The sequence below is a fragment of the Phyllopteryx taeniolatus genome, chromosome 3 (genome assembly GCF_024500385.1).
Source record: "Phyllopteryx taeniolatus isolate TA_2022b chromosome 3, UOR_Ptae_1.2, whole genome shotgun sequence".
Classification (NCBI taxonomy): domain Eukaryota; kingdom Metazoa; phylum Chordata; class Actinopteri; order Syngnathiformes; family Syngnathidae; genus Phyllopteryx; species Phyllopteryx taeniolatus.
In genome coordinates this window covers 24,337,340-24,361,560 of record NC_084504.1, presented here as the reverse complement: position 1 = coordinate 24,361,560, position 24,221 = coordinate 24,337,340, and the positions used below count along the sequence as shown (strand labels likewise).

At 38.9% G+C, this 24,221-nt stretch overlaps 1 protein-coding gene across 1 annotated transcript in view; it reads left to right on the top strand.

The window, feature by feature from the left end:
• ipo11 (importin 11) overlaps nucleotides 1-24,221 on the top strand; it is a 110,677-nt gene that overhangs the window by 26,626 nt on the left and 59,830 nt on the right. The window contains exons 9-16 of the mRNA XM_061767816.1: nucleotides 1,611-1,681; nucleotides 1,772-1,964; nucleotides 3,124-3,276; nucleotides 4,168-4,211; nucleotides 5,842-5,932; nucleotides 9,691-9,738; nucleotides 14,060-14,165; nucleotides 22,791-22,917. Coding sequence (XP_061623800.1) covers nucleotides 1,611-1,681; nucleotides 1,772-1,964; nucleotides 3,124-3,276; nucleotides 4,168-4,211; nucleotides 5,842-5,932; nucleotides 9,691-9,738; nucleotides 14,060-14,165; nucleotides 22,791-22,917 — 833 coding nt within the window. The remainder of the gene's footprint in view (nucleotides 1-1,610; nucleotides 1,682-1,771; nucleotides 1,965-3,123; nucleotides 3,277-4,167; nucleotides 4,212-5,841; nucleotides 5,933-9,690; nucleotides 9,739-14,059; nucleotides 14,166-22,790; nucleotides 22,918-24,221) is intronic.

Here is a 24,221-nt window from a genome sequence, read left to right as displayed (position 1 = left end):
AATTATCCCTAAAAGACACTTAATTCTTCTGGGTTGCAGCTTAGTGCACTCCATTTTGACACGGTTAATCACCATTATACAGTATTCCATGCAATTATATATGCAAATATAAGTACTACACTGGACTTGCATACTATTAACACTTTCCTCAAGTTCCATCACAGGATTGGCAAAGTACATCTTTTTGTATGAAGCAGAAGTAATAAAAGTAACCATACAATTAACATTCAATATTTGTAAGAAAGAGGATCATTGCTTTGAATAACCTAGTATCTTTTCTCTATTTCTTCCTTCCTTTCTTCATTTTGGGTTATGTTTCCTCTACTTCTTTTTTTTTTTTGTCAACACCTAAATCTCAACTCCACAAGGATTCAGCAGCAAATAAACAATGTATCTGCTACAAATCTCGTTTTCAATATTTTTCTCTTTCGCCGTAGCCGATGGGACAGACTGTCAGTTTTGGGATGGTAGCTAAGGGAATGTGCTATCATCTGTCAGCTGAGCCAGGGACAAATAATTTGACTTCTACAGCAATATAAGGTCCTCTGTATGAACTGCTGTTTTTGAGCAGTTTTCGCTATCAACTTGTACAGTCTGCTGTTTCTTTTAAGTGCTTTTCCCTCAACCATCAGTTTGTTGAAAATGTCTTTGGATCTTCGCATCCCATATTTCGGTCAATATTGGACTCCGCTCTAATAGATGCAGAGTGCGGGCCGCACTGCAGATAGACGCTTCCTATATTTCCCCCCAGAAAACATCAGGTGGGGTCATCTGATACATCTCATGGTAGTATCATTCTTTTTATGTATTATGATACATATTGTATGTAATTGTATCCCACAGAGGGAATACTGTGCATTCATGGTAGCCTGTACACTGGTGCCAAGTCTACAGATTTATTTGGATCCCATTAAAATTTGGTAACTTTACTTCATATCCCAATGTATTTTGATTGAGGTTATGCCATTTTTCCATCATTTATTTTGTTACAATAAACAATTACGACAGGTGGCAGTAGTGTGCACTTAGGGGCCATGGAAGTGCCTCTTCTTTACCAGAAAGGTTTCCGTGTGACAGGATTTAAATGTTAAGGTTGACAAAGTACATAAGTTAAAAACAGATTCCAAATACAAGCCGCAAAAAAATAATATTAATAGTAGCGGAATTCAGCGTATTAGCTAAGTGCCACGTAAGGGGTGTGTTCACACGCATCCGAGAGACACTTGCTGAATAGAGCTGTTTTGCCAGATGCAATGTCACAAACAGACGGCACACACAGACTGATGAGACGCCGGTTCTGACTCTTAAACCAAATTGAGTTGTCATGGTTTATGCTTTACGCTGTCATTTTAACACCACTGATGTCTTTGGTCCGTATGGCGCTCACTAATGAAACGAGGGGCTCCATCAGAGCACTGTCAAAAATGATGAAAGTGTTTGGTTTTGATTGATGTATTATAGTCCTCTAATTATTGTTGCTTTTATGACAAACATACAAGCATTGTGTTTACTGGTAAAGGTTCAATTCCTACATCATCACAATTACTATAAATAATTAAGACTCCAGCTGTTCTTTTGTCGCACTGTCTTTTGATTGTTTTGTATTTTAGGTCGACAAATTGGTCCAGGCAGCACATGTAGAGAAAAGCTAGAAAAGACCATCATACTCTACACGAAAGTTGTGAGTTGCGTTGCACATCATGAAGTAAGACAATGGTGGATGTCACATTTTTATCAATGAAGTACTATATTCTTCTCTCCTTTTACTTAGTTGTTGGATTTCTTGGAGTACCACCCCTGTGCATTTATACCTCTAATCCAGCGCTCGCTGGAATTTGCTGTGAGCTACGTGTTCACGCCCGTCGGGGAAGGCGTCACCTTCGAGCGCTTCATCGTCCAGTGCATGAATCTCATCAAGATGATTGTTAAGAATGATGCCTACAAACCTGCCAAGAACATCGAAGGTAGGTTATGAGTTTGTTGAAGATGTTTAATCCAACCCTGCCTCTCCTCATATTCTCCACCATACCTTTGTTCACTGTAGTGGAACCTCAAAGGTCAACCACAATCCATTCTGTGTCGCTGGTCGACCTCCGATTCAGAGTCCAAACTGTCACCATCATTTATTATAACTCTACAGGCAATGTTTTAAGTAACATTTTCACTTGTCATACAAGCAGAAGTCTAACATTAATGCATTAAAAACAATGCAACACTTTAAATATAAACTAAATCGAAATCAACCAAAAATACAATATGCCGTTAAAACATGAACCAGAACTTTTGATAAGGTGACAAGCCAGCTAATTGCTTGAGTGATGTCAGTGATCTTCTGACATCAAACGCTTGTCCTTGTCATTTTTGTTGTGGTTAATGACATTATTTTCCCAGCATTTATTAATTTCCGGCGGCCTTCGGCTGGAAAACCTCTGACATCATGAAAACCTGTATTATTTGACTGGCGTTGCACCAAGTTGGCTGTTATTTTTTTTAACTGCAATTGTGGTATTACAGCACAGTGATGCTGTGCCAGCAAAAAATGGGGCCTGTGGAGCCCTTTAAGAGTCTTTTGTGATCAAAGGCTAGCCAAATAAACTTGACTTAGGACAATCAGGGCTTGACTCAACTTCGGGGTGATTATCGGTATGTGTGTAGGCTGCTTTAAGTCACTTTGATTTGAGCTAAACATCAAGTTTCATTTAGTTTTTATTCGTTAATATTGTAAGGGGAAAGGTTAAAGAGCTTAAGGGAAGACTGACTGACTCAGCTATTCGCAGCCATGTGACTTATTTTTTTTTAACCACCCTGTCAATCACATAGACAGACAGGCCTCTTGTGTATCTGTGAGCACAACAGGTTCCAAACCAGTGTAGGACTAATGAAAGTAAAATAGCAAATGATTTTAGCCTCCATTGGAACATTTAACATTCATATATGAATGCTGTGTTTGTCATTAATTTTATGAATAATGATGTTGGAAATTACTTTTTTTTTTTGCGTTGTTGCACTCCATAGTAATAAGAATTGTTTTAATTCAGAAAATATTGGCAGGGACAAAAGACCAGAATGTGCCAACTGGATTTGAATATTTTAGTTTTAACAGCTGCATTGTCATCATTGTAGACAGTAAACCAGAGAGTCTGGAGGCTCACAAGATCAAGACGGCTTTCTTCACACACCCCACGCTGACGGAGATCGGACGCCGGCTCGTCTCCCACTATTTCCTTCTCACGGAGGAGGAGCTGGCCATGTGGGAAGAGGATCCCGAGAGTTTTGGTAAGTCTACAACCTAAATCCAAATTCAACAGAACTCCCTTGATTATTGACAGACTCAACATGTCTGTTCCTATTCAAAGCAGCAAGGATTTACCAGCTCTGCTGTGCGGGAATTTGCAATGCAAAACTTAGTTATCTTTTATTTATTTTGCAAATCGAAAGCGAGAAGCTGCGCCTTTATAGCAAGAAGCTCATTTGTTTTTTTTTTGGTAGTGCAGTGGTCATCCATTTAGCGCTTGTCCTCATTAGGGTCGCCGAAGAGCTGGAGCCCATTGACAATTTACAGTCTTCAAGGAACCTAACATTTATTTTTATAATGTGGGAGGAGGTCGGAGGACCTAGGGGAAACACATGTATGCACTAGGAGAACATGCCGACTCTACACAGGAAGGCCGAAGCTGGGATTCAATCCAGAAACCTCATAACTGTGAGGCAGACCACTACTACACCTTGCTGCCAAATTCAATGACTCTAAGGTCAATTAGATGTCTCTCTGTGTGTCAGGTTTCATCAAATGATGAGCAATCTTACTTTATTTTAGTTGTATCAAATTTTATTACACGTTAACTTCTCACAACTTTATCATTGCATGACTTGTATTACATAGAACATGGCCAGTAGTTTCTTGATGGACAAAGTTTAAGTACTTTACAGTACATCTTAAATTAGACCAACTGGGGAATCAAACATGTTCAACTTTAGATGGTCCACGGTATCTAAATTAGGTAGGATCTTTCTGAAAGCCCTTTTGAGAAGTGTGACTTGATGGTTATTAGATTTGAGCTGAAATGGAGGAGTGGATTGTCTGAGCAAAGTAGAGAAACTTACCAAATGAAGGCTTCCATATGTCATTGAACACCATCTGACTCCCTCTCACCCTCTTCCCTGCAGCTGTTGAAGAAACAGGAGGCGACTCTTGGAAATACAGTTTGCGGGTGAGTAAAAACTCAGATTTCGAGATAGACAACTCAGCCCATGTTGTTTATTCTACTTTAATATATTACTAGTGTCCTGTATTAACCCGACTTCATGATCATATTAACTCTGGGAAAGGTTGCTTGGGCACACACTAGCATACTGACAGCAAAGTAAACAACGGTTTTCACATATTATGTTATAACAGCACCAACACCCTGTGGGAGGGCTGGCTTTGCAACATATAACAAAAGAGTTGAGTAATAGAAAAGTCCTGAAAGAAAAAACTATTTAAAAAGCATCAAGTCCATTTATCCATTTGTTTTCCGTACCGCTTATCCTAAAAAAAATTATTAATCCTTAATGTTTGGATTAATAATTTTTTAACAAATTCATATTTTTTTATAAAAAACCATAATATGAAACCATTGACATTTTAATCTCAGTAGATTAGTTGATTAATTGCACAACAGGTATCGGTTAGTGCTATAGGTGTGTGTGTGTGTGTGTGTGTGTGTGCATGTGCGTCTGTTTGCTTGTGTTTTAACACTACTGTGTCATGACCACCTTACACAGTGGCATAAAGCTAGATTTTACCCTCTTTTTACACGGAGATCCCACACAATTGTCGCATCAAAGCCATAACATAACCACAGCTCATTGATCTGCCTTTGACATAGAACCCAGACTTTGCCACGACTATGTCCACTTGACATTTTATGCTTTGTACTTGTACAAACGAGTTCCGTTCCTACGCTGGCGAGTTCCGTTCCTACGCTGGCGACGTAAACCGAATTTCCGCGCAAGTCGGATTTCACCGTTAAAGTCGAAATTTACGTCGAAATACTTCTGTTACGGGTATTGTCCCACGTGATTGTGACAGCAAGCTCAGTGTGTGTGGGCGTGTGCGTCGATGTGTGAGTGAGACAGGACTGTGAAGGAGGAAGGACTGCGCGCAGGTGTGAGTGTGTACAGTGGCAAGTGTAGTGACGGCGACCGGGGAAGAGTAGCGATTAGCGGAGGACCCGTTGACGTTGAATGTGAAGAGGAGCTAATAAAGCCATTAAAGCAGCAAATCGGTGCTTGGTGCCATTATTGTTGCCGCCACCCAGCTCAGCTGTGCAACGAGAGAAGCGAGTTAACCCTTGCGTCTCCCGACCACGGTCAGGTGACCGTAGCAGAAAAGGTTAACACTTCGTATAAAGAAACTTAAATACTTTAAAATAAAAAAATAAGATGCTGCACTTACCATTACTGGTGAGAGGGCGAAAAAGGCAAAAATACTCCCGGCGCACAAACACAGACAAGCATTATGCACGAGCTTAGCAGAAACACTATGGTGCTGGGCACAAACTATGGTGCTGGGGACAAAATGGCGGATGAGGCACGGGCGTCGTAAAGTCGAAACGTTGTAGGTTCGAGTACGTCGTAACTCGAGGACTTCCTGTATATCTAGATATGTATCGAATCAGCCTCCTGCCAGAGATTCTCGACCCTACAGGATACTAGCCCCGCAATTTCACCAACTTACTGTATAACAAAACCACATGAGACTGTTATGTGTGTGGGAGCACTGTAAAAAATGATTTACTTTGGCAGCTGCATTATGATATTCTCCTAATTACCACTTTTGTCTTTCTTTGCTTTCAGCCCTGTACAGAAGTTTTGTTCTTGGATATATTCCACAACTACAGCCAGACCTTGACTCCCGTGCTCTTGGATATGGTTCAGAATCTCCAGGGTTAGTTAATTCCATTTTCAAAAATAATTGCTTGTTAAAAATCCTCCCCACTTTTACCCACCTTTTTACCACTTGTTAAGCTTTTAGATTTTCTTTATGTGGAACACCAAGGCTAACTCCAGTCTGATACAGTTATTGAATTTACTGTTTTGTTGCGACAATGTATTGTATTGTGTGTGTCATTGTTATGCTAATACATTACATATTGGATTCTGGGGAGGAACTTATTTTAAAATTGAGCTGAAAATGTTTAGGGGAAACTGAACATAGTCCAGCAAAGGTAAAGTTACGCCTAACCTGGCTATCAATTGTCACACAAATAACAGAATCCTCAAAAATCCATTCATCGCCAAAAAGGTTATGCCCATTTCTAATTAGCATCTTCCTTAGCATCTTATCCAAAAGATGCACAGTTTACCTGCAGTGGGAAAAGGTCCTTGGAACCCGCGTTATGGTCCCCTACATTGGATATAGAGCTCCTGTCAACATATACATATTTTATGAAGCAGAAATGCATTAAGGTTCTTTCATGTTGCCTTCAGTGGTATATGTCACATCGTTGTCGTGTTTCTGAATTAACAGTGTCATTGTACACGCATTTTGTTTTTGCTTCCGGTCTCTCTCCCATGCTGCTCTCAGCTTCAAGTGGCAGAGTGGAAATAGCTTCCACCGGAGCAAGAGCGACAGCAGATTAGACAATTCTATGGTTGAAGGGAGTCAGCTATTGATTTAAGACCTCAGAGCACCCCAAGGACTAATAGAGGTAGAAAGAAGACTCGTGAAAAGGCAGAAACTTGATGGGAAGGACCACTGGTAATTGGCCCAAAATCACAACTTTGTGTAAAGGGTCAATTGAATCTTTCGACTCTCAAGTCAGAGGCAAATATTACATATAATACAAATGTGATAGGCTTGAATTGCACATGATATTTACATGGTCATTTGAACTTCAAAAAGAAAGTTTTCATCATGCAGGAATGAGTAGGCATGGGGGCGGGGCTGATGTCGGGGCTACAAAGCACTGTTCGAGTTTTAACAGTCTAACAGTCTTACAACTTACGGAAAGAAGCTGTTCCTCAATTGCGCCAGATAACCGCTCATGCGAATGGAAGCGCTCACGTGTTTATATTAGTGGGAGAGGGCCGAGTCAGTCTAAGAAAAATCACCAAAATTAAAGGGGCCTACACAAGATTATTCTGAGTGATTATCCTGTAGTTTGGGGTGCGTTAAGTAGTAGTGTTTTTTTTCCCCCTCCCCAATCTGCTCAGAAAACACTTGGGACTGACAATCATAAATGTTAAACCTGTTTAATATTTACGATCATGGTCAACACAAAGTTCAACTGAGTCATTCACCACACTAAAATAAACAAGGAGTAGAGTTTGCAACTGCGATGTAGCTATAAGCTAACTGTTAGCCTAGCTTCTTTTTTCTGTTGCTTCTCTTTCTTCTTCGTGTTTTTGTCACTCTTGATACCCTGTAGCACCATGCTGCTTCTAACAAGTCAGTCTTGGTACTGCGACAGATATCGTGTGTGTGTGTGGTGTGCTGTGATGGTCATCTCGACTGCACCACACCTTGACATATGTGAGGTTGTGCACTTTACAAATTAGTTAAGTTATGCAGTAGGTATATAAGTTAAACATCATTTTGTATAGCTTCCTTTATGAGGCAGATAGGTTCTAATGTCTTCCTTTTCCTAACTTCACAATTGCCAACACGTTTAAGGCTGGGCGATTAATTGAAATTTTATCGAAATTTCGATTTTGGCCTCTCATGATCATAAACATTTTATAATCGAAGAAAAACGAAAAAAAACGCAGAACACACCCTTTTTTGCTTAAAGCGTGTGGCGCATGCTCTTCTGCCTTCCCTGAGCGTGCTTTAAGCTGTTTATTGACACCCTAGTTGGAATTACTGTAAAACTAAACTAAAAAATTACTCACATTGAATATTTAAACACAAGACACACATCATTTTAGAAATCACCAGGTTATGCTATCAATCAATGGAGAACCCTCTTGACGGGCTAGCTAACATTAGCATTAGATCACGGGAGAGATTTACCTTCAAATAACTTATTTACACACAAAAGCCGTAGTAACACATACAAACAGGCAATATATACCCAATACGATACCCACAGGCACATATTATTCCTAATCTGTGAAAAGCTAGTTTAATAAAGTTTTATTGCGACTTCGTGTACTTGTTTTTTAGCTTATTGTAATACGCAGCTCCATGCATGCATCGCACCACACAGCCCCCAAGAGGTCAAGGCACGTACAGCAGGAACAGGTAGATACAGTCATGGCTTTGTATACAAAGACACAAACTGACATGAAATCAGACTAAAATGTACCTGTTTTAGGTTAATTAGGATTACCAACATATTTATATTTGCTAAATGCCAGAATATTGAGAGGATGTTTTCTTTTTAACAAATATATTTAATAGACAATACAGACACCCCAGGTGTGCCAATGTTTTTAGCCATGGCTGGATTTATTTTTGTTTTCTATTTCCATTTTTTAATATATTATTATTTTAGTTGTTATTCATTTATTTTCTGGTTGTTCTATTAAGTTATATTGAAAATTGTGTTTTGGTAGTTAAATAAATACAAAGTTTCAAAATCATTGAATAATCGTGTTTATTAATCGTGATTTCAATATTAATCAAAATAATTGTGATAATTACTTTTTTCATAATCGCCCAGCCCTAATGTACACACGTGATCTATTCAAAATTACTTTGAATTTACGTACAGTATATAGCCAACAAGTCTGTCATCGCAATACTGGATCCCATTTATATCCTAATTCATTTGTCACCAGATGTTACTGAGTCCAGTTACTGTGTTCACACCTGAGGAATTGAGCTGTAAAAAAGGGGATAATGAGTTTGCATCAGAATGTGTGCGTGAGTACAGTGGACCCCTGCAAATTCGCAGTTTGGCATTCGCTAATGGTCGGACACCCAACGGAAAATTCCATTACATTTTTGTATTGACAGTAACGATTGATTAGCGAATCACAATAGAATCATTATTCCTTGTACTATTCCGAAATAGTAGCCCAACAAATGAAAAATCCAATTTGATTATTATCTATTGAACTGGTAAGAGAGTACGCTGGCAGCATTTTCAGCACTTGTCAGATTAAAGTCAGAAGTGTTTAATTTTTTGACTCCTTTTGATTTGAATACGAAAAATCTGATTCGGTATTTGTTTTTTCATGGGGATTCACAAGTGAATCTGGATCACTGATTTTGTTCGTATCTCTAGCATCTCTCATAACCTCTTTTTTTGCGGGGGAAAAAACATCACCAATTCGCAATTTTATGACAAGGCAAAGCCAAATTTATTCACAGTATTGTAGAGTATCTTTAATTGAAAATGCCAAAAATAACATTGACTGTTCAACCAAACCACAAAAGATAGAAGGTTGTTTTGTTTGTAGATGGAGGTTCCGTCTACACACGCTTGTTCAGCTCTTAACCCCGGCTCACTTCTCCAATTACTGATCTAACAGCAGCCATGTTAGATTTGTGATTGACCGTCAGCGGGGGAGTACGGCTAGGGTAGCAGAACCCATCTCTGCTTTGGCCTTCAATAGTTTGACCAAACTAGGACTGAACCTGACATAAAAACCAGTGGAATCTGTAACAATAGCAAAACTTATTGTAAAACCCATCTAAAATAATAGCTGGGGTGCACTGTCGGTCTCTCACAAAGGAAAATGTATGTTTTGTTGCAGGCCCAACCAATGTGGAAGATCCTGTTCAGTTGCTAATGAAGGACGCAGGTGAGTCAAACCTCTTCTGTCTTCATCATCACAGTGTTTGTACTTCTACGGAAGGTCAGCACTGCGGTTTAGGATGATTTAACAGCATCCAAAAGTGAATCAAATTGCCTCCCGGTTGGATGCTTCTCCTAAAGCGTTTCCTACTGAGATATCAGTCATCTCCTGGCAGTCTTAATAAAACCACAACTTGATAATGAAGCTGTCCACTGTGGGCACTGCTGCAGATAATTACAATTGTGAGTGCCAGGAAAATGTATGATGAGTAAATAATGATTATTTTAACAGCACTCTTAATAGGATCTGACAGTATCCTGACAGTATTTTATATTGGACTAAATCTACAGTATCCATAAGCCCTTGAAAATGGCTTAGCCCCTTGTACATGGGGATCCCACAAAATAGCAATATCTAGTATCTTTTATACTTTGCCACAGTAACACAGCATACTGCGTCATATATCGTATGTCAGCAAATTGTCGCCTGGGATGTTTATTTAACTGGAGATATGAGGAGGCAAGTCACTGATGGTGTTGTAGTGTATTTGCCTGACTTTGGTGCGGGCAGCGTGGGTTCAGTTCCCACTCAGTGACGGTGTGAATGTGAGTGCGAATGGTGGTCCGTGTCTACACGTGACCTGTGACTGGCTGGCGACCAGTTCAGGATGTGGTCTGCCTTTCGCCCGAAGTCAGCTGGGATAAGCTCCTGCGACCCTGAACAGGATAAGCGCTATTAAGAATAGAGGGATATGAGGAGGCATCTATTTGCGAGGAAAACTTTATTACCAGTACATTAACATTTATGTCAAGTGAAACTGGGGTTCAAAACAAAATAAAAACTGACTATTACAGAAAAAGTAGAGAAACGGCAAGCTTAGGATCGTTAAAGTCACAGTCTGAATGTAAAGTAAGATCATCTTTCTTACTGCCCAGGCACCTCAGTAGATGCTGTTGGATTAGTTAGCAACAGAGTTCAAATGGGTTCAGCTCTGATGTCTATGTGTGAAGGACGGCATCTGAGGCTACGTTCACACTGAAGGCCATGATGCTCAGTTCTGATTTTTTTAAAAAAAAATTTTTAAAGCCGATATTTTTATGTGGGCGTTCCAATTACAAAAATAAATGCGAACTGTGCTATGAACGGAACCTGTCTGTGAAGTGACACGCAGGCGTATCAAACACGAGGCGCAGTGTGTTTACAGAAGAAGTAATTTGGCCCTGACGCATTTGTGGCAAATTCAACGATTTTGTGCTTGAACTGACCAGTCCACCGATATATTTATCTGTTCTAAAACATATTTTCGCCACTGACTGTTTTCTGCTTTTTCGTGTCTGTCTGTTGAACAATTGTGACGGTTTTCACCTTTTCATGACATATATGTTGGATGAGCGCAACCTTTGCGTTCAGTCTGCAGTCGTTTCGGATACGATTTATGTCCACATACGAAAAAGGCCTGAGTTGGATTTGAAAAAAATCATAATTGTAGTGTTGACATTGACATGAAAAATTCAAACATGTCAGATTGAGCAAAAAAATCGGAACTGACCTGGTGTGAACGTAGCCTAAGGAATCAATCACACTTGAACATAGCAAATGACATGGTGAACTTTCATGTTGCAAAAGCAGTGTTTCATCGAAAAGTTGGAAACTTTGGACCGGAGGTACTGTATGTGATTCCAAGCTACAAATATTTGGTTGGCCTCACCTGATCAACTCAACATGAGAAAAGACTATGAGAGAGCAGGAGGGGGTGTGGCGTTACTCTTACTCTTAGATATGGACCGGACAAGTCATACAGTTTGACAGCTTATTTTATTACGTTACATTGTTAACATATAAGGTGTTAATTTTTTTTGTGACTGTGTTTACATACAGTACATGTTGAAATAGGAAAGATGTTTACAAGATGAAGCACTTACTTTCTAATCTGTACAAATATATATATATATATATATATATATATATATATATTTCTGTGGAAATTGATGCAAGTTAATGCTCTGGGGAAAAAAGTAAATATAAATATAAAGAAAATCCCAGAAAGGAAGAAAAAACTAAAAGCAAAACTTGTTTTGAAATTCGCTATTTGCTTTTTCTACTGTATAAGCAAAGGGGAACAAATAAAGTAAAATCGGAAATCATATTTCCAGCTCCAATTTATTTATTTTTTTCCCTATCCGCTACTGCAAATGCTGTTATATACAAATTTCGTTTTTTTTTTTTACCTCTATTTTATGTTGGTGCCACTATAGAACAGCGACATTGAAAAAGTTGCAAAAAGGCTAGCTTTAACAGGCAGTGTGAAAGGGGCCATATTTTTTTAACTGAAAAGACAGATACTTATAAACATGTCAACATGCAAAGACCCAAAAATTGACTTCCCACCAAAGAGTTAGATGTCAATTTACTGCATCTTTAATCTTTTTAATTGCTTAGAAGTTAGTTGACCAAAGGCGAATACGCCATTAGCAGTTTCCGACTTTCCTGACCGTTCCCTTTACCTGTCCGGAATACTCAACCACTGGCAGTGTTTGATTGATAGCAGTCCAAGCTGATGCTTCAGCACCTTCAGCCCGTCTGTCTTGTCTGTCTCTTTGTGCTTGCGCATCTGGTAGTCAGGATGAATGACCGAGAGTTATGGAGCTGCTCAAGCTCCTTTTTTCGAGGCATGTGGAAATGCCACAGTCCTGCTGCCATCCACTTTGGAGGACATTATCCTGGTGTCTTGCTCCAACAATAGCAGAGGCCCTGCAGTCACCTACTGCACTGCACTGCACTACTATTCGAAATGCTTAATATGCTGCTTGATTTCACAAGGCGTGAGTGGGATTCCCAGAAAAAAAAGTTGGCGAACCTTTAAAGAACAGATTGAAAACATATGGTTTACTTTATAGCTTTTTAATCTTTTACAGTATTTTGAAGTTCGGCAACTTTTTGCTGGGAAACTCACATCTCAGGGCTTGAGACTGCAACCATAATGGTCGCATATACAACATTTTTTTCAGCCTGTGCGATTAAAAATTTCATCTTGTCGCATTAGCGTGAGTGCATGTTTGAAAGTCGGCTTTTTTTCCACTGCTCTCTTTTCCTCCTGCACGAGAGGGAGAGGGAGAGAGAGAGAGAGAGAGAGAGAGAGAGAGAGAGAGAGAGAGAGCAAGCAAGCAAGCACTGTGACGCAGTCTCAATCATTGTTAGTTAAAAGCAACCCGCTGCAATATGATTAGCTGATTTTGACAGGGGAAGAGGGTTATGAGCCCTCAATAAATAAAACAAAATAAAAGTAAGTTTTTTTTATTTATTTGACGTTTTGTCTGCTACTGCTTGTTGCGGACAAACTTCTTGTTCACAGTAAAATATTTTTCAAATATTCTGTCTTGAGTGTCTGTTAATATTTACTTCATACGAAACTATGATATGCCATGGTCATGCTGTTCCTCCTCAAAAAATAGTGCGACCAAATCATTTGCAGGTGTGAGCGACCCACTGTTGCACCGATGCTACTAGTGCAAAAGTTAGTAGTGTAGAGCTGTGTGTCTTTCAAGAGGGTTTGCTCTCACAGGACAGGATGGGTTCCTTGTGCCCCCAAGTGGCCTCACGGCCCCTGGACTTACAGTTTGGTGGCGGGAACTTGCAACATTTCTGTCTTGCAGTTGTTTTTTGAGTTTGGGTGTTTTTTGTGTTTGCAGCATTTTTGTTTTGCGGTTCATAAGTTTTTGCTTCTGCTTCTTTTCTGTGATTAAAACGTAAAACGCAGCGTTTTTATGTTGCATTTGTTTTATGTTTTTATGTTTGCATCATTCCTGTGTTTGGAGCTTTTGGCAGTTTGCAGTGCGTTTGCCCCTGTTGGCCACCGTACTTTAACCCATAAAAAATAACCCAAATAATGTCCCAAGTATTAAGTGACAGGAAGCATATCTTGCCATTCCATTAATGATTTTCCTATTTCTTATTGTTGTTTTCTCTGGGTTGGTTTACTGCTATACTATTTTCAGATTCTGTGTTGGTTCCATGTTGGTGCTCTTGCCAGCAGTGTACTACTGCCAAATTGCCTTGATTTAGTTTCGTGTTGACATTGCTTGCCTTTAGCAGTTGAAGGGCAGCTACTTCAGCTCATTTGAATACTGGAATTGCTGTTCTGTTGCACCTGAGAGCTTATTTTTTAGTCAAATAAATCTACATGCCGTACATTAAATCTCATACTTAATTACAGAATGCGATAAAATATTCGATTTTTTTTTTCTGGCTTGTTTCCTTTAGGATGGATGCATTTAGAAAGTGCATTTGTTGACTTTGCTTTTATGGCTTTTTCTGTGATTATCTGCAGTGTACAACGCAGTCGGACTGGCTGCCTTCGAGTTGTTTGACAACGTGGACTTTGACCAGTGGTTCAAGAATCAGCTTCTCGGGGAGCTGCAAGTCAGTCATCACAGGTGACGTTGCGTTTCTGTTTTAAATGGAAATCCATATGTACTCAACATGCATTGATACACATTGATTGCAAGTTTGATTGCAATTTAGCCAAGAAAATTATCCCAAGATGACACATTTTAATAGAATGTAATCAGAGTACAATTTGGGGTTCAACCAAGATTTTTAAGTGAAATTTGCCTCAAAAAGTCAAACAAAACCTTCAGTTCAAAGCACCATCGTGCGTGAGCTCAATGAGCATCAAATGGATTAACTTCACAAAGATATTTTTCTTTTTCTTTGATTGTTTTGGTTTTGATGGCAGAGAGGAAAAGGGTGATGACAATCATAGAACCAGAAATGTCAAAAACCTGAGATACAAACTGGTCAATATACATAATAGGAGTTAAATATCACAACATTTTTCATTTCAGAAGTGCCTACAAGACACCGGTAGTTAAAAGTATACAAACACCATCTTGTTCCCCCTTTTTTTTTTAGTTTATTTTACTTTTATTTAGTTGTATCATGCAGTTCTCTTTACACTTGTATGACAGTTAGGATTATTAAAATGTTAATTACATAGTTTGCTGTACAGTTAATGGTTTTATGACGGCGACAGTTTGAGCCTGCAACAAAATATTCACTTTATTTCCTATAAGAATGAAGAACTTGCGTCATGCAACAGATTATGTTCGACTTTGGAGGTGCCCCTGAAACGTTTGTCAGCGAATGTGGTATTTTGTGACACTGATACACATAAAAAGTAGTTTGGTTTTGCTTCCATGTTAATATGAATTGACATTTAACTAGAAATATTGTTTTTCAGACATCAACAATGCTCATGATATTTCATATTTAACATTCGTATCAAAGTAGCTCCAGGTAATTGCCTATTGACCTCTGTTACGCTATTTATTCGAATAATCGGCATATTCAATATATGCCAAATGCCTCATTAGTATCCAGCCCATATCTGGCCGCTGCATTGACAACTGCTGCCTGTGTCCACTCATTTGCTCCCAGACTAGTGACACAGCAGTACAAGCAGGGATCTCATCACACTCTCATATCGTCTGCAGACTCAGGGAGTGAGCCGATAGATGAGCGCGTTTAAAAAGTGATGAGAAACTGGGAGAGTGGCTGGTGTGAGTGATATGAAGAACAAAGGAGCGCCCTGCAGGCACAAATGCCAGGGCAATCACAGCACCAAGCCGGCAGCACTCCAAAGATCAGCCACTCAGGCGGCTGCACACGTCAGTGAGCTGGCAGTCTGATGTCATAGTGATACTGCTGCTCAGGTGCTTCAGTCTATTTACTTTATTTTGCCAACATGGTTGCTGAATCCAAGGATTCAGTATTTGTTAACTCTGCTTTTGTGTTCTTCATGAAAATATTCAATAGTCTTTTTCATTAGTTCAGATATTGATAGTAAGGGTTTTTTTGGACAAATATTTACAGATATGTGTCACCATAGTTCATTTTGGTCTTACAGGTATGTAATAAAGTTATGCATCTATCTGACCAAAAGTTTTTGTTGTATGGTTGGTGAAAGTAGAAACAGAACAAGTCTTTAAATTCAGTCCTAAATTGTATCAGGAGCCAGTGCATTGAAGCTAGCACTGGGAAAAATAGGATCTCTTTTCCTCGTTCTCGTCAGTGCTCAGGCAGCAGCATTTGGATCAGGAGAATCTTTACAGACTTGCCGGGGAGGACTGTTTTAGTCACTCGTCAAGAAATGTCATCTTTATCCTTATCCATTTAAGGCATATGTATAGTATTTGTTAATTCTGCTATTTTGCTGCTCACTAAAATGTCCAATGGTCATTTTCATCAGCTCAGATATAACAGTAAGTGTTTTATCTTTTAAGAAACATTCATGTGTCATAGAAGTTCAGTTCGGTCTTACAGAAATGTGATGAATGCTTACGGTTATGACTATCTATCTGGCCAAAGTTGTATTTTTTCCAATTTTTTTGTTGAAGTGATGGTGAAACTTATTGTACTTCTGACACAACAGGGAATATACAAACACAAATAATTAGAAATATAATCAGTGCTTTTGTAGGTGAGAAGACTTTAAATAAACCTTTTATTGCTATTGACTGTTTTTTGATGTCTTTATTTCCAAAGTATTCTCTGTCAGTTGACTGTCTATTGTACTAGAGCGGCGTCAACAAACGGGAGAAAAATTCCTTTTGTGTTCTTGACATACTTGGCAAATAAAGATGATTCTGAAATTCAATTCTAAGGGAGTGCATTGAAGCAAGTACCAGAGAAATATGATCTCTTTTCCTAGTTCTAGTCAGTACTTAGATAGCAGCAATTTAGATTAGAGGGAAAGTCTTTAGAAACTTGATGGGAAGGACTATTTTAGTCTTTCTTTGTGTCACAAAATGTAGTCTTCATCCTTGTCCATTAAAGGTACATCCACAGTAGTAATAGTAACTCACCACAAGTTTGTTTTAGTCAAAATAGATGTAGTCATTGACCTCCTGCTGGGTTTTTTCTTGTTCTAGTGTGCTGTATCAGGAAAAGACATGTTTCTGTCAGGTTGTACATGCTTCTAGGGTTGTTTGAAGAGACTTTGCTACGCAAATGTAGTTTAGTCATGAATATTAAAGTGTGGCCTTTTTTTCAATCTCCTTTGCTGGGTTATTAGTCGTATTCTCTCTGTAGAAATTAGTGGCTTGTGTTTGCGGTCTCTCGTGCATCTCATAGCTGTGCGTGCTTTGTACACGCACAGACTGGCATGCATGTTTCCCAGTGGTGTGCATAAATTAGGTGAATATACATGCTCTGACATATGAGCGGAAAAAACACGCTGGTGGGAGCACCGTCCTCAGTCACTGTGCTTGGCAAAAACTCACATAGAATTGTCTTTTCTGTTGTAGTTATGAAGATGAAAAGAAGCCACTGTTGACTTCAGCATTAGATTTATACACATGGTGTCAAACAAACTTTGAAACAGTGATTGCAATGAGAAATGTCTATAGAAAATCTGGTCAAAAATCTTCAGAATAGAGCAAAACAGTATGACGTCATGATTTCTCAGCATATCTCCTTAACCCTTTGGTTTTGTCTGCTAATCTGAGAACAAGTTTCAGTTAAGAATATCCACCAATAAGGTCATATGGCCTGAATTTCTGAGGGGTTGTCGTTCTCCAAGTCTACGTGTCAAAATTACTGTGACATTTCACATGATGTTACTTGTCCTAAAGACTTGACTTAAATAGCACAAATGGAGTAATAATGATGAGAATAGCAATGTAGGCAGTCAAATAGGGCATTTACTTTAGTAATAATTTTTATTTTTTTTTATTTGTTATGGAGCATTTCACACGTGTTTGTAGTGCTCATTCCATGTTTTGTTTTTTTTAAATTCCACAAATATGGCGGCCACTTGTCACATTGCTAGATACAGTGGTACCTCTCTGAAGTCAAATGCCCCAAAAGTGGTATACCAGTTTTTTTTGTTTTGCTTTTTCTTTGTCTTTCTGTGTTCTTTAGTAATGCCACCACAGAGGGTACCATTGGGCGTATGAGGGTAAGTGTACGCCCTGAAACCAGAGGGTTGCTGGTTCCTATTCTCCCCCCCCCACCGTTTCCATGTCGTTGTTATGTTCCTGGGCAAGAGACTGAACCCACATTGCCTATGAATGAATGAATGTAGTAGTTGGATTTTTGCTGGTGGTTGGAGGGGCCATAGGCATAAAATGGTAGCCACGCTTCCGTCAGACTGCCCTTGAGCAGCTGTTGACTGCACAAGTAGCTTGTCACCACCTGGGTGTGTGTGTGTGTGTGTGGATTGAATGATGCATGCATTTGTTAAGCATCTTTGAATGCCTTGAAAAGTGCTGTATAGGTGGTATGAATTATTATTAATTTCCCCAATTGTGTCATGCAACAGAATATAGACAATCAAGCACCCCGACTCTGCGACAAGGAAAAGTTTTGTATAAAAGTGGTTTCACCAGACAGAGAGAAATATTTTAATATTAAGTCTTCGTTTGGCCATTTTACAAGGCTCCCGGGTCCGGCAACCTTCAGAAACGCTCAGCAAAGATCACCTTATAAACGGAAGTGTTTCTTCTTCTTCGGTTTTCACATGAGATTACGAGATTGGCGACGGAAAAGAATCTTTGTGTGGTGTTCTGTGTTGAGATTATCATAGTATACCACGCACAATATGACCCAAACTGTTAAATACCTGATTCATTTGTTTATTTATTTATTTGTTATCTCTATGAGTGGAGTCCGTCACAGATAAAAAGAATCTTTTAAGATTAGAAAAATACTTGTTACAGCAGGCCTTAGTTTGCCCTTTGGGGGTTGTTCTGAAGCCCTTTTTCAGGCAACTACACTTGACGGTTTGGAATAAAATGTGTCAAAAACCTGAGTTCGGCGGTCTATCCATCCATCCATTGTCCGTACCGTTTATCCTCACTAAGGTTGCGGACATGCTGGCACCTATCTCAACTGACTCTGGGCGAGAGGGTGGGGTACACCCTGAACTGATTGCCAGCCAATCGCAGTTCAGCGATCTAACATTTTAGCAAATTTGGAATAAAATGTATTGTCAGCATGAAAAAGATTGATTCAAAGAATTGCGAACGGCGCTCTATACAAAACACACATTATGCCCATGCCTGCCCACAAAACTTTCAGGATGGAGCGGAAAAACTCCATCTGCTATGGGTCTTGCGAAACCTGTGGGCCACTGTGCCCCAAACAGATGTCTGCTTGGACCAGCAAGCTATGGACCAGTGGCCAAATGCACTGATGGAGTCCAGATGCATCACATGACATTGGACCCTCGTAATCCACAAAATATTCAATGTCCTTGGTCTGGTCTTCTAATTGTCCTTGTTATCAATGACATTGCTATTAATAAAATCATGGTGATTGATGATTGTATGTTTTTTTTTTTTTTTTAAACGTTTGTCAGATCAAAGTAGTAGCAAAAGAGGAATGTCTCCAACACAGGGATTCTGTAAAATGGCCTCAGCAGAGTTGTATCAGAAGATACGGCAATGTGCTGCTTGTTACACAGAATTGCCAACGGCGGATATTGCCAGCCACATGGCATCCTGCAATCAGATAATTAGATGATGTTGGCGTGACCCTCTGTTGTGACGTATAAAACCAAACTATAGCGGGGGCCTCAGTATTTGCAGACTGTGTCTACAGTCTAAATTTATTTGTCAGAGTTATATTTGTGTAGAGGCAAGGTAATTTAATCCTTATTGGACTGTCATGCTCTCTGGTGTCTGCATACAAAAATAGTGAAACGTTTGATGTTTACCTATGAGCTTGCAGATTTAGTGAGCTGCTGAGTTTTGTGTCAGTTCACCTTTATGTTAAATGAAGCGTAATTAGTAGTGCCTTTGAGGAGATAGAAATTGGTGATGGCCGACCATGTTTGACACCTCTGATAAAAGAAAGTCAACTTGCACACAGAATGAAAATATGACTAATGCATCTTTCATCTATGCCTTAAATACCCTTCATGATGCTATCGATTAGCCAAGAAAGAGCTTTTGTCTCCTCCAGACAGTGTTGGGCATTGGCTCCATTGTCATGCTCAGCCAGCATACATACAATGCTGTGAAAGATTGACATTTTTACTTTGCCTTTTGTGGCCTGACCCCGTCGTCTCTCTTTCTTAAATACTTATGTACTATCCTTATATGCAGTATTTCAAACGTCATTTTATTTTGAGTATGTGACGCTGTCGATGTTGTTTGCCTCATACTCGTAGCAAAACGGAGCTCGGGGAAACAAAATATCGATGTATTGCTGCAAGATGTTCAAGCCAAGTTTGAAATGTTTCCATCTGAATATATAATATTTAATGATAGTAATGATATAACTAAACTGTTCTAGTACATAATTCAATACCACTGCCAGTTGAATAAACCTCAACTAGTGGTAAAATGTCATATATAAAACCGTCTCCTCTGCTTAAAGTCTATATTTGATAGTCTCGTCCATGTTACTGTTTATACTGTATTGTAGAGAATTTTGCATAATAAAACCTCCAACACCTGACATTGTTTAAAAGCCTTTCACCACATCTGATCTAAAAAATAAAATAAAAATCAGATAACCGAATAATTGGTTCAATTCAGGAATTCCCAAGTATCAATATCTTTGTACAACCTTAGCTGAGTGTTACTCATCGGGAACATTGATGCTGTTATTGTATTAATTATAATTATCGCTACAGAAGTTAAATATGGTGGGCTTACTCTGCTGTAACCAATCAAATGGTGCTGTGACTGAAGAGTTGTCACAGTCACATTGTGCTGTGCTAAATTAATCTCTTTAATTCCCCCATTGAGCAAAACCGCGTGGCAAATTTTGGCCGCTTTGTTTATGCCTGGGCGCACTGGTTAGTAGATGAGCTTCTGCATCTGTACTGTGCCCAAATAAGTTTGCACCCATTTTTTTCCCGTGCAAACCTATAGTAGATCACCCGCAACAGGCCAACCAACAGTGCGAACACAATGTATCACTCGTTATGTGGGATCTTTGTAAATCAGACCCTTATTTTTGCCTGCTTCTATTTTTTAAGGTTTGTCAGCAGTACATGAAAGATGTCCTGTTTGTTTGTTTGTTTGTTTGTTTTTTCTTGAAGAATACAAAACTAATCATATTTTATTTGTCTGTGATATCACTTACATAATATTTAATCTGCTCAAGCAGAGCTGTTGTTTCCAACCTGATAAATCACAATGATTGTAGGACTATTCCCAAAGCCTTTTTTCTCTGGCACCGCTCTACCTGCTTGGTCATGTTGGAACCGCACACCATATGCCTCCGCCACAATAGACAGTTGTAGAAAATCAAAATGCAGTGGCAGACTGTTTGGGTCTAAACCTGCTGAAATTAGATGTTCATCTATTCTTTTCACTTGATCCATTGCCTAATTGCCACCTTGTTTGTAAGATGATGAGTCAACTCCATTAAGGCTCACTGGTAGCTGTAAAATAAATGTTTATCTTAGAATTTCAAAAGACTGCCAAGTGTTTTTGTTCAACACAGCGGTATTGAAAATAAAACTCCTCTCTCCACAAAAGTTGGTCAACACTGGCTACAGACAGATGCCAAGCAAATGAGTATCAGTAGACAAAAACAGTAGAGAATAATCCAGTTAGAGCAGTCAACATTAACAGATGCAACACCAGTGCTCACTCATCCATATGGCTACTGGTGTTCATCTGTGATTATCATGACACTAAATAATTTTAATTTAAAAAAATTCTAACGTCCAAATTTCACAAGCTTCTAGTTGTTGGAATTGGACTAGAGGTTCCACTCGAATGTCCAACACACACTGGTTTGTATTTTAAGTCCAGAGTGATGCTGTTGTATAGAATCTTCTGTCTCTTTGTTACCCTTACCCCTTGGCATATTTTTTTTATTAATTTGGAACAATTCAATTCCTTCAACCCCCTCTACAAAAAAAAAAAAAAAAACTGTAGCCCTCTTATCGCTTCCTTCCTTGAACTCTCTAGCCACACACTTCTATCAAGGCAACCCCTTAGATTCAGTAGCAGTATCGGATATAGACAAGGACCGGTGCTAAAGGGACATTTCATTTCATATCACACTCCCCAGCCCTCATGATTTTATTTAAAAAAAAAAAAAAAAAAAAAAAAAAAGAAATTTTAAATCGAAGCTCCTTTTTTTAACCCCTTTATGCTGTTTAGTGTTAGTCAGCTTTTCTGGCCTTTTCTGGGAAGCATAATTTAAAAACTTACTCCATCCATTTATCTTTTTTCGTATGCTGGTCAGGGTCAGGGCATTGACTGCAGACTACATCCTGGTTGCCATTCAATCACAGTCATTTGAGTGATTGAAGAGTGGGAGTTGGTCCCATGCCAGTTCCATGAACCACTCCACTACCAAATGACTCCAAAACTAACACATTGGCATTCGAAATGTGTTTACACCAGCTGTGAATAGAATATGAATATTAAGTTGAACTTTTTAGTCAATGTGTGTTTGGGGAATACCATGTTATCGTCATAAAATACTGTCACAGAGACTTCAAATGTAACAGGATGTGCCACTTAGGTGTCTGTTTCTATGTTGACAGTGCATGAATATGCTAAACTGAACCCAAGTGGGTTGTGACAGAATGGCCTTACAGTGGCTCTAAAAAGTCTACACACCGCTGTTCAAATGCTAGGTTTTTGTGATAGGAACAAATAAGAGCAATATAATTTTTTTCAAAACTTTTTCCACCCTTCATGTGACCTTTATCACATTATTTTGAGTTCCCCTCTCTAAAATATTATTTTTCATTTTTAATTAAGTTGTACAGGTTACAGGTCACAATAATGTTAGAAAGGGTTTTGAAATTATTTTGGTCTTTTTTTTTTTTTTTTTTTTTAAATCAGAAAAAGCTGTAGATTTTTTTATAGCCACGGTACATACAAGGGCATACAAAGTCATATGTTCGCAACACATTATCATACTCTTCAAAGATTTTGATGTTTCAAGCATTATAATAGCATCATTTGATCAGGATGCCTGTGTAAAGGTCCCTGAGTTTGTTGTTTTTAAGTAATTTTCTCCTAAATATGCTTTCTAAGGAGATGTGTAAAATGTACTCAGTGCAATCCCATTGTTATCTACAGGTACAAGCTGATTCGACGGAGAGTCATCTGGCTAATAGGCCAGTGGATCTCAGTCAAATTCAAATCAGACCTACGTCCTTTGCTGTACGAGGTCATCCTCAATCTCATGCAGGATCCCGACTTGGTGGTAAGTAAACTTCTAAAAATCCAGGCGGTACACAAGGCGGTACAGTTCTGTTCGGTTCCCCTTGGTACTGTTTGGATTGCTAAATCCTGAATAAAGTTTGTTTCCCCTGCAGGATATGAAGGCAGGGTGTACAGTATAGTGTCTTAATTTCTTAACTTGAAGAAAAAAGACCTCTACGACCAACATGTCAAGAAATTAAAGTTTTGTCTTTCCCAATTATTTTCCATCTTATCAATGGAATAGACCATTCTCTCGCTATCGACAAAACAACACAGCCGTTTGTCTAGCTCCACCCCAAATAAGCCACCTACAGTATACTGGAATAGTTTAGCGACAGGTACTGAAAACATGTTAACGTTTGCATATTTTGGGATCTTTCACACTGTGCCAACGTGAATTGAACCGTCCAGCTTGGTGGAAATTTTGCTTATCTGTCCATCCTCTCTCTGCGGCTGTGGCAAACATTGGTTGATTGATCGAATGTTTATCTCCAGCATATGTGTTTGTGTCTTTTTGAATGACTATTGTTGTCCCATTGATGGGGAAAAAACTACATTGGGTGTTTACTCTAGGTTTTATCTTACCCTTACTAATACTCATCAATTCTAGCTTTACATGAAAAAAACCCCAATCTTTAGACTGTTTTAGTTAGCCTTCAGGAGGTCTAGTGCCCCCAGAAAACCTAAAACTTTCAGAAGGCCAAATCGCTGGAGAGGTATTTTTTTGGAAGAATTTCCCATGCTAATTCCATGTTTACAAAGGCAGGGCATTTTTCAGCATGTGCTCATTTGAAATTAATTTAGTCCCTCATTAGCTGTGCACTTGATTAAGTCTTCTACATTGTTACAGTTCGAGATAATCACTTCCCGTGAAATATTGAGCCGCATCTTGCATATGTATGCCTTTTTCTAATTACTTCTCGAAGTTTGTTGCGATGATGCAAGCATCACACTTTTGTTCATAGTCACTGCAATAACATTCTGAACATACATACAGTAATATGCGTGTACTAATTAAGGGGGAAAAAGAGTGCAGCTCTTATAAATCCCATGCCCTCATTAATATAGATAAAAGGGAGTTGTAATAACGTTGAACTAAAATATGCATTTCCTCTTCCTTGCTTTGTCATGTGATGCCTCCACCTTTTGTGGTATTTACTTAAATATCTTGATTATTATTATTATTTTTTTTTTTTTAAATATGGGCATGCACCATGTTGTCTAAAACAGCACTATTTCACTGGGGCTTATATGTTGAAAATATGAATCAATCTATTATTTACTACAGTTTTACCAAACATGTTT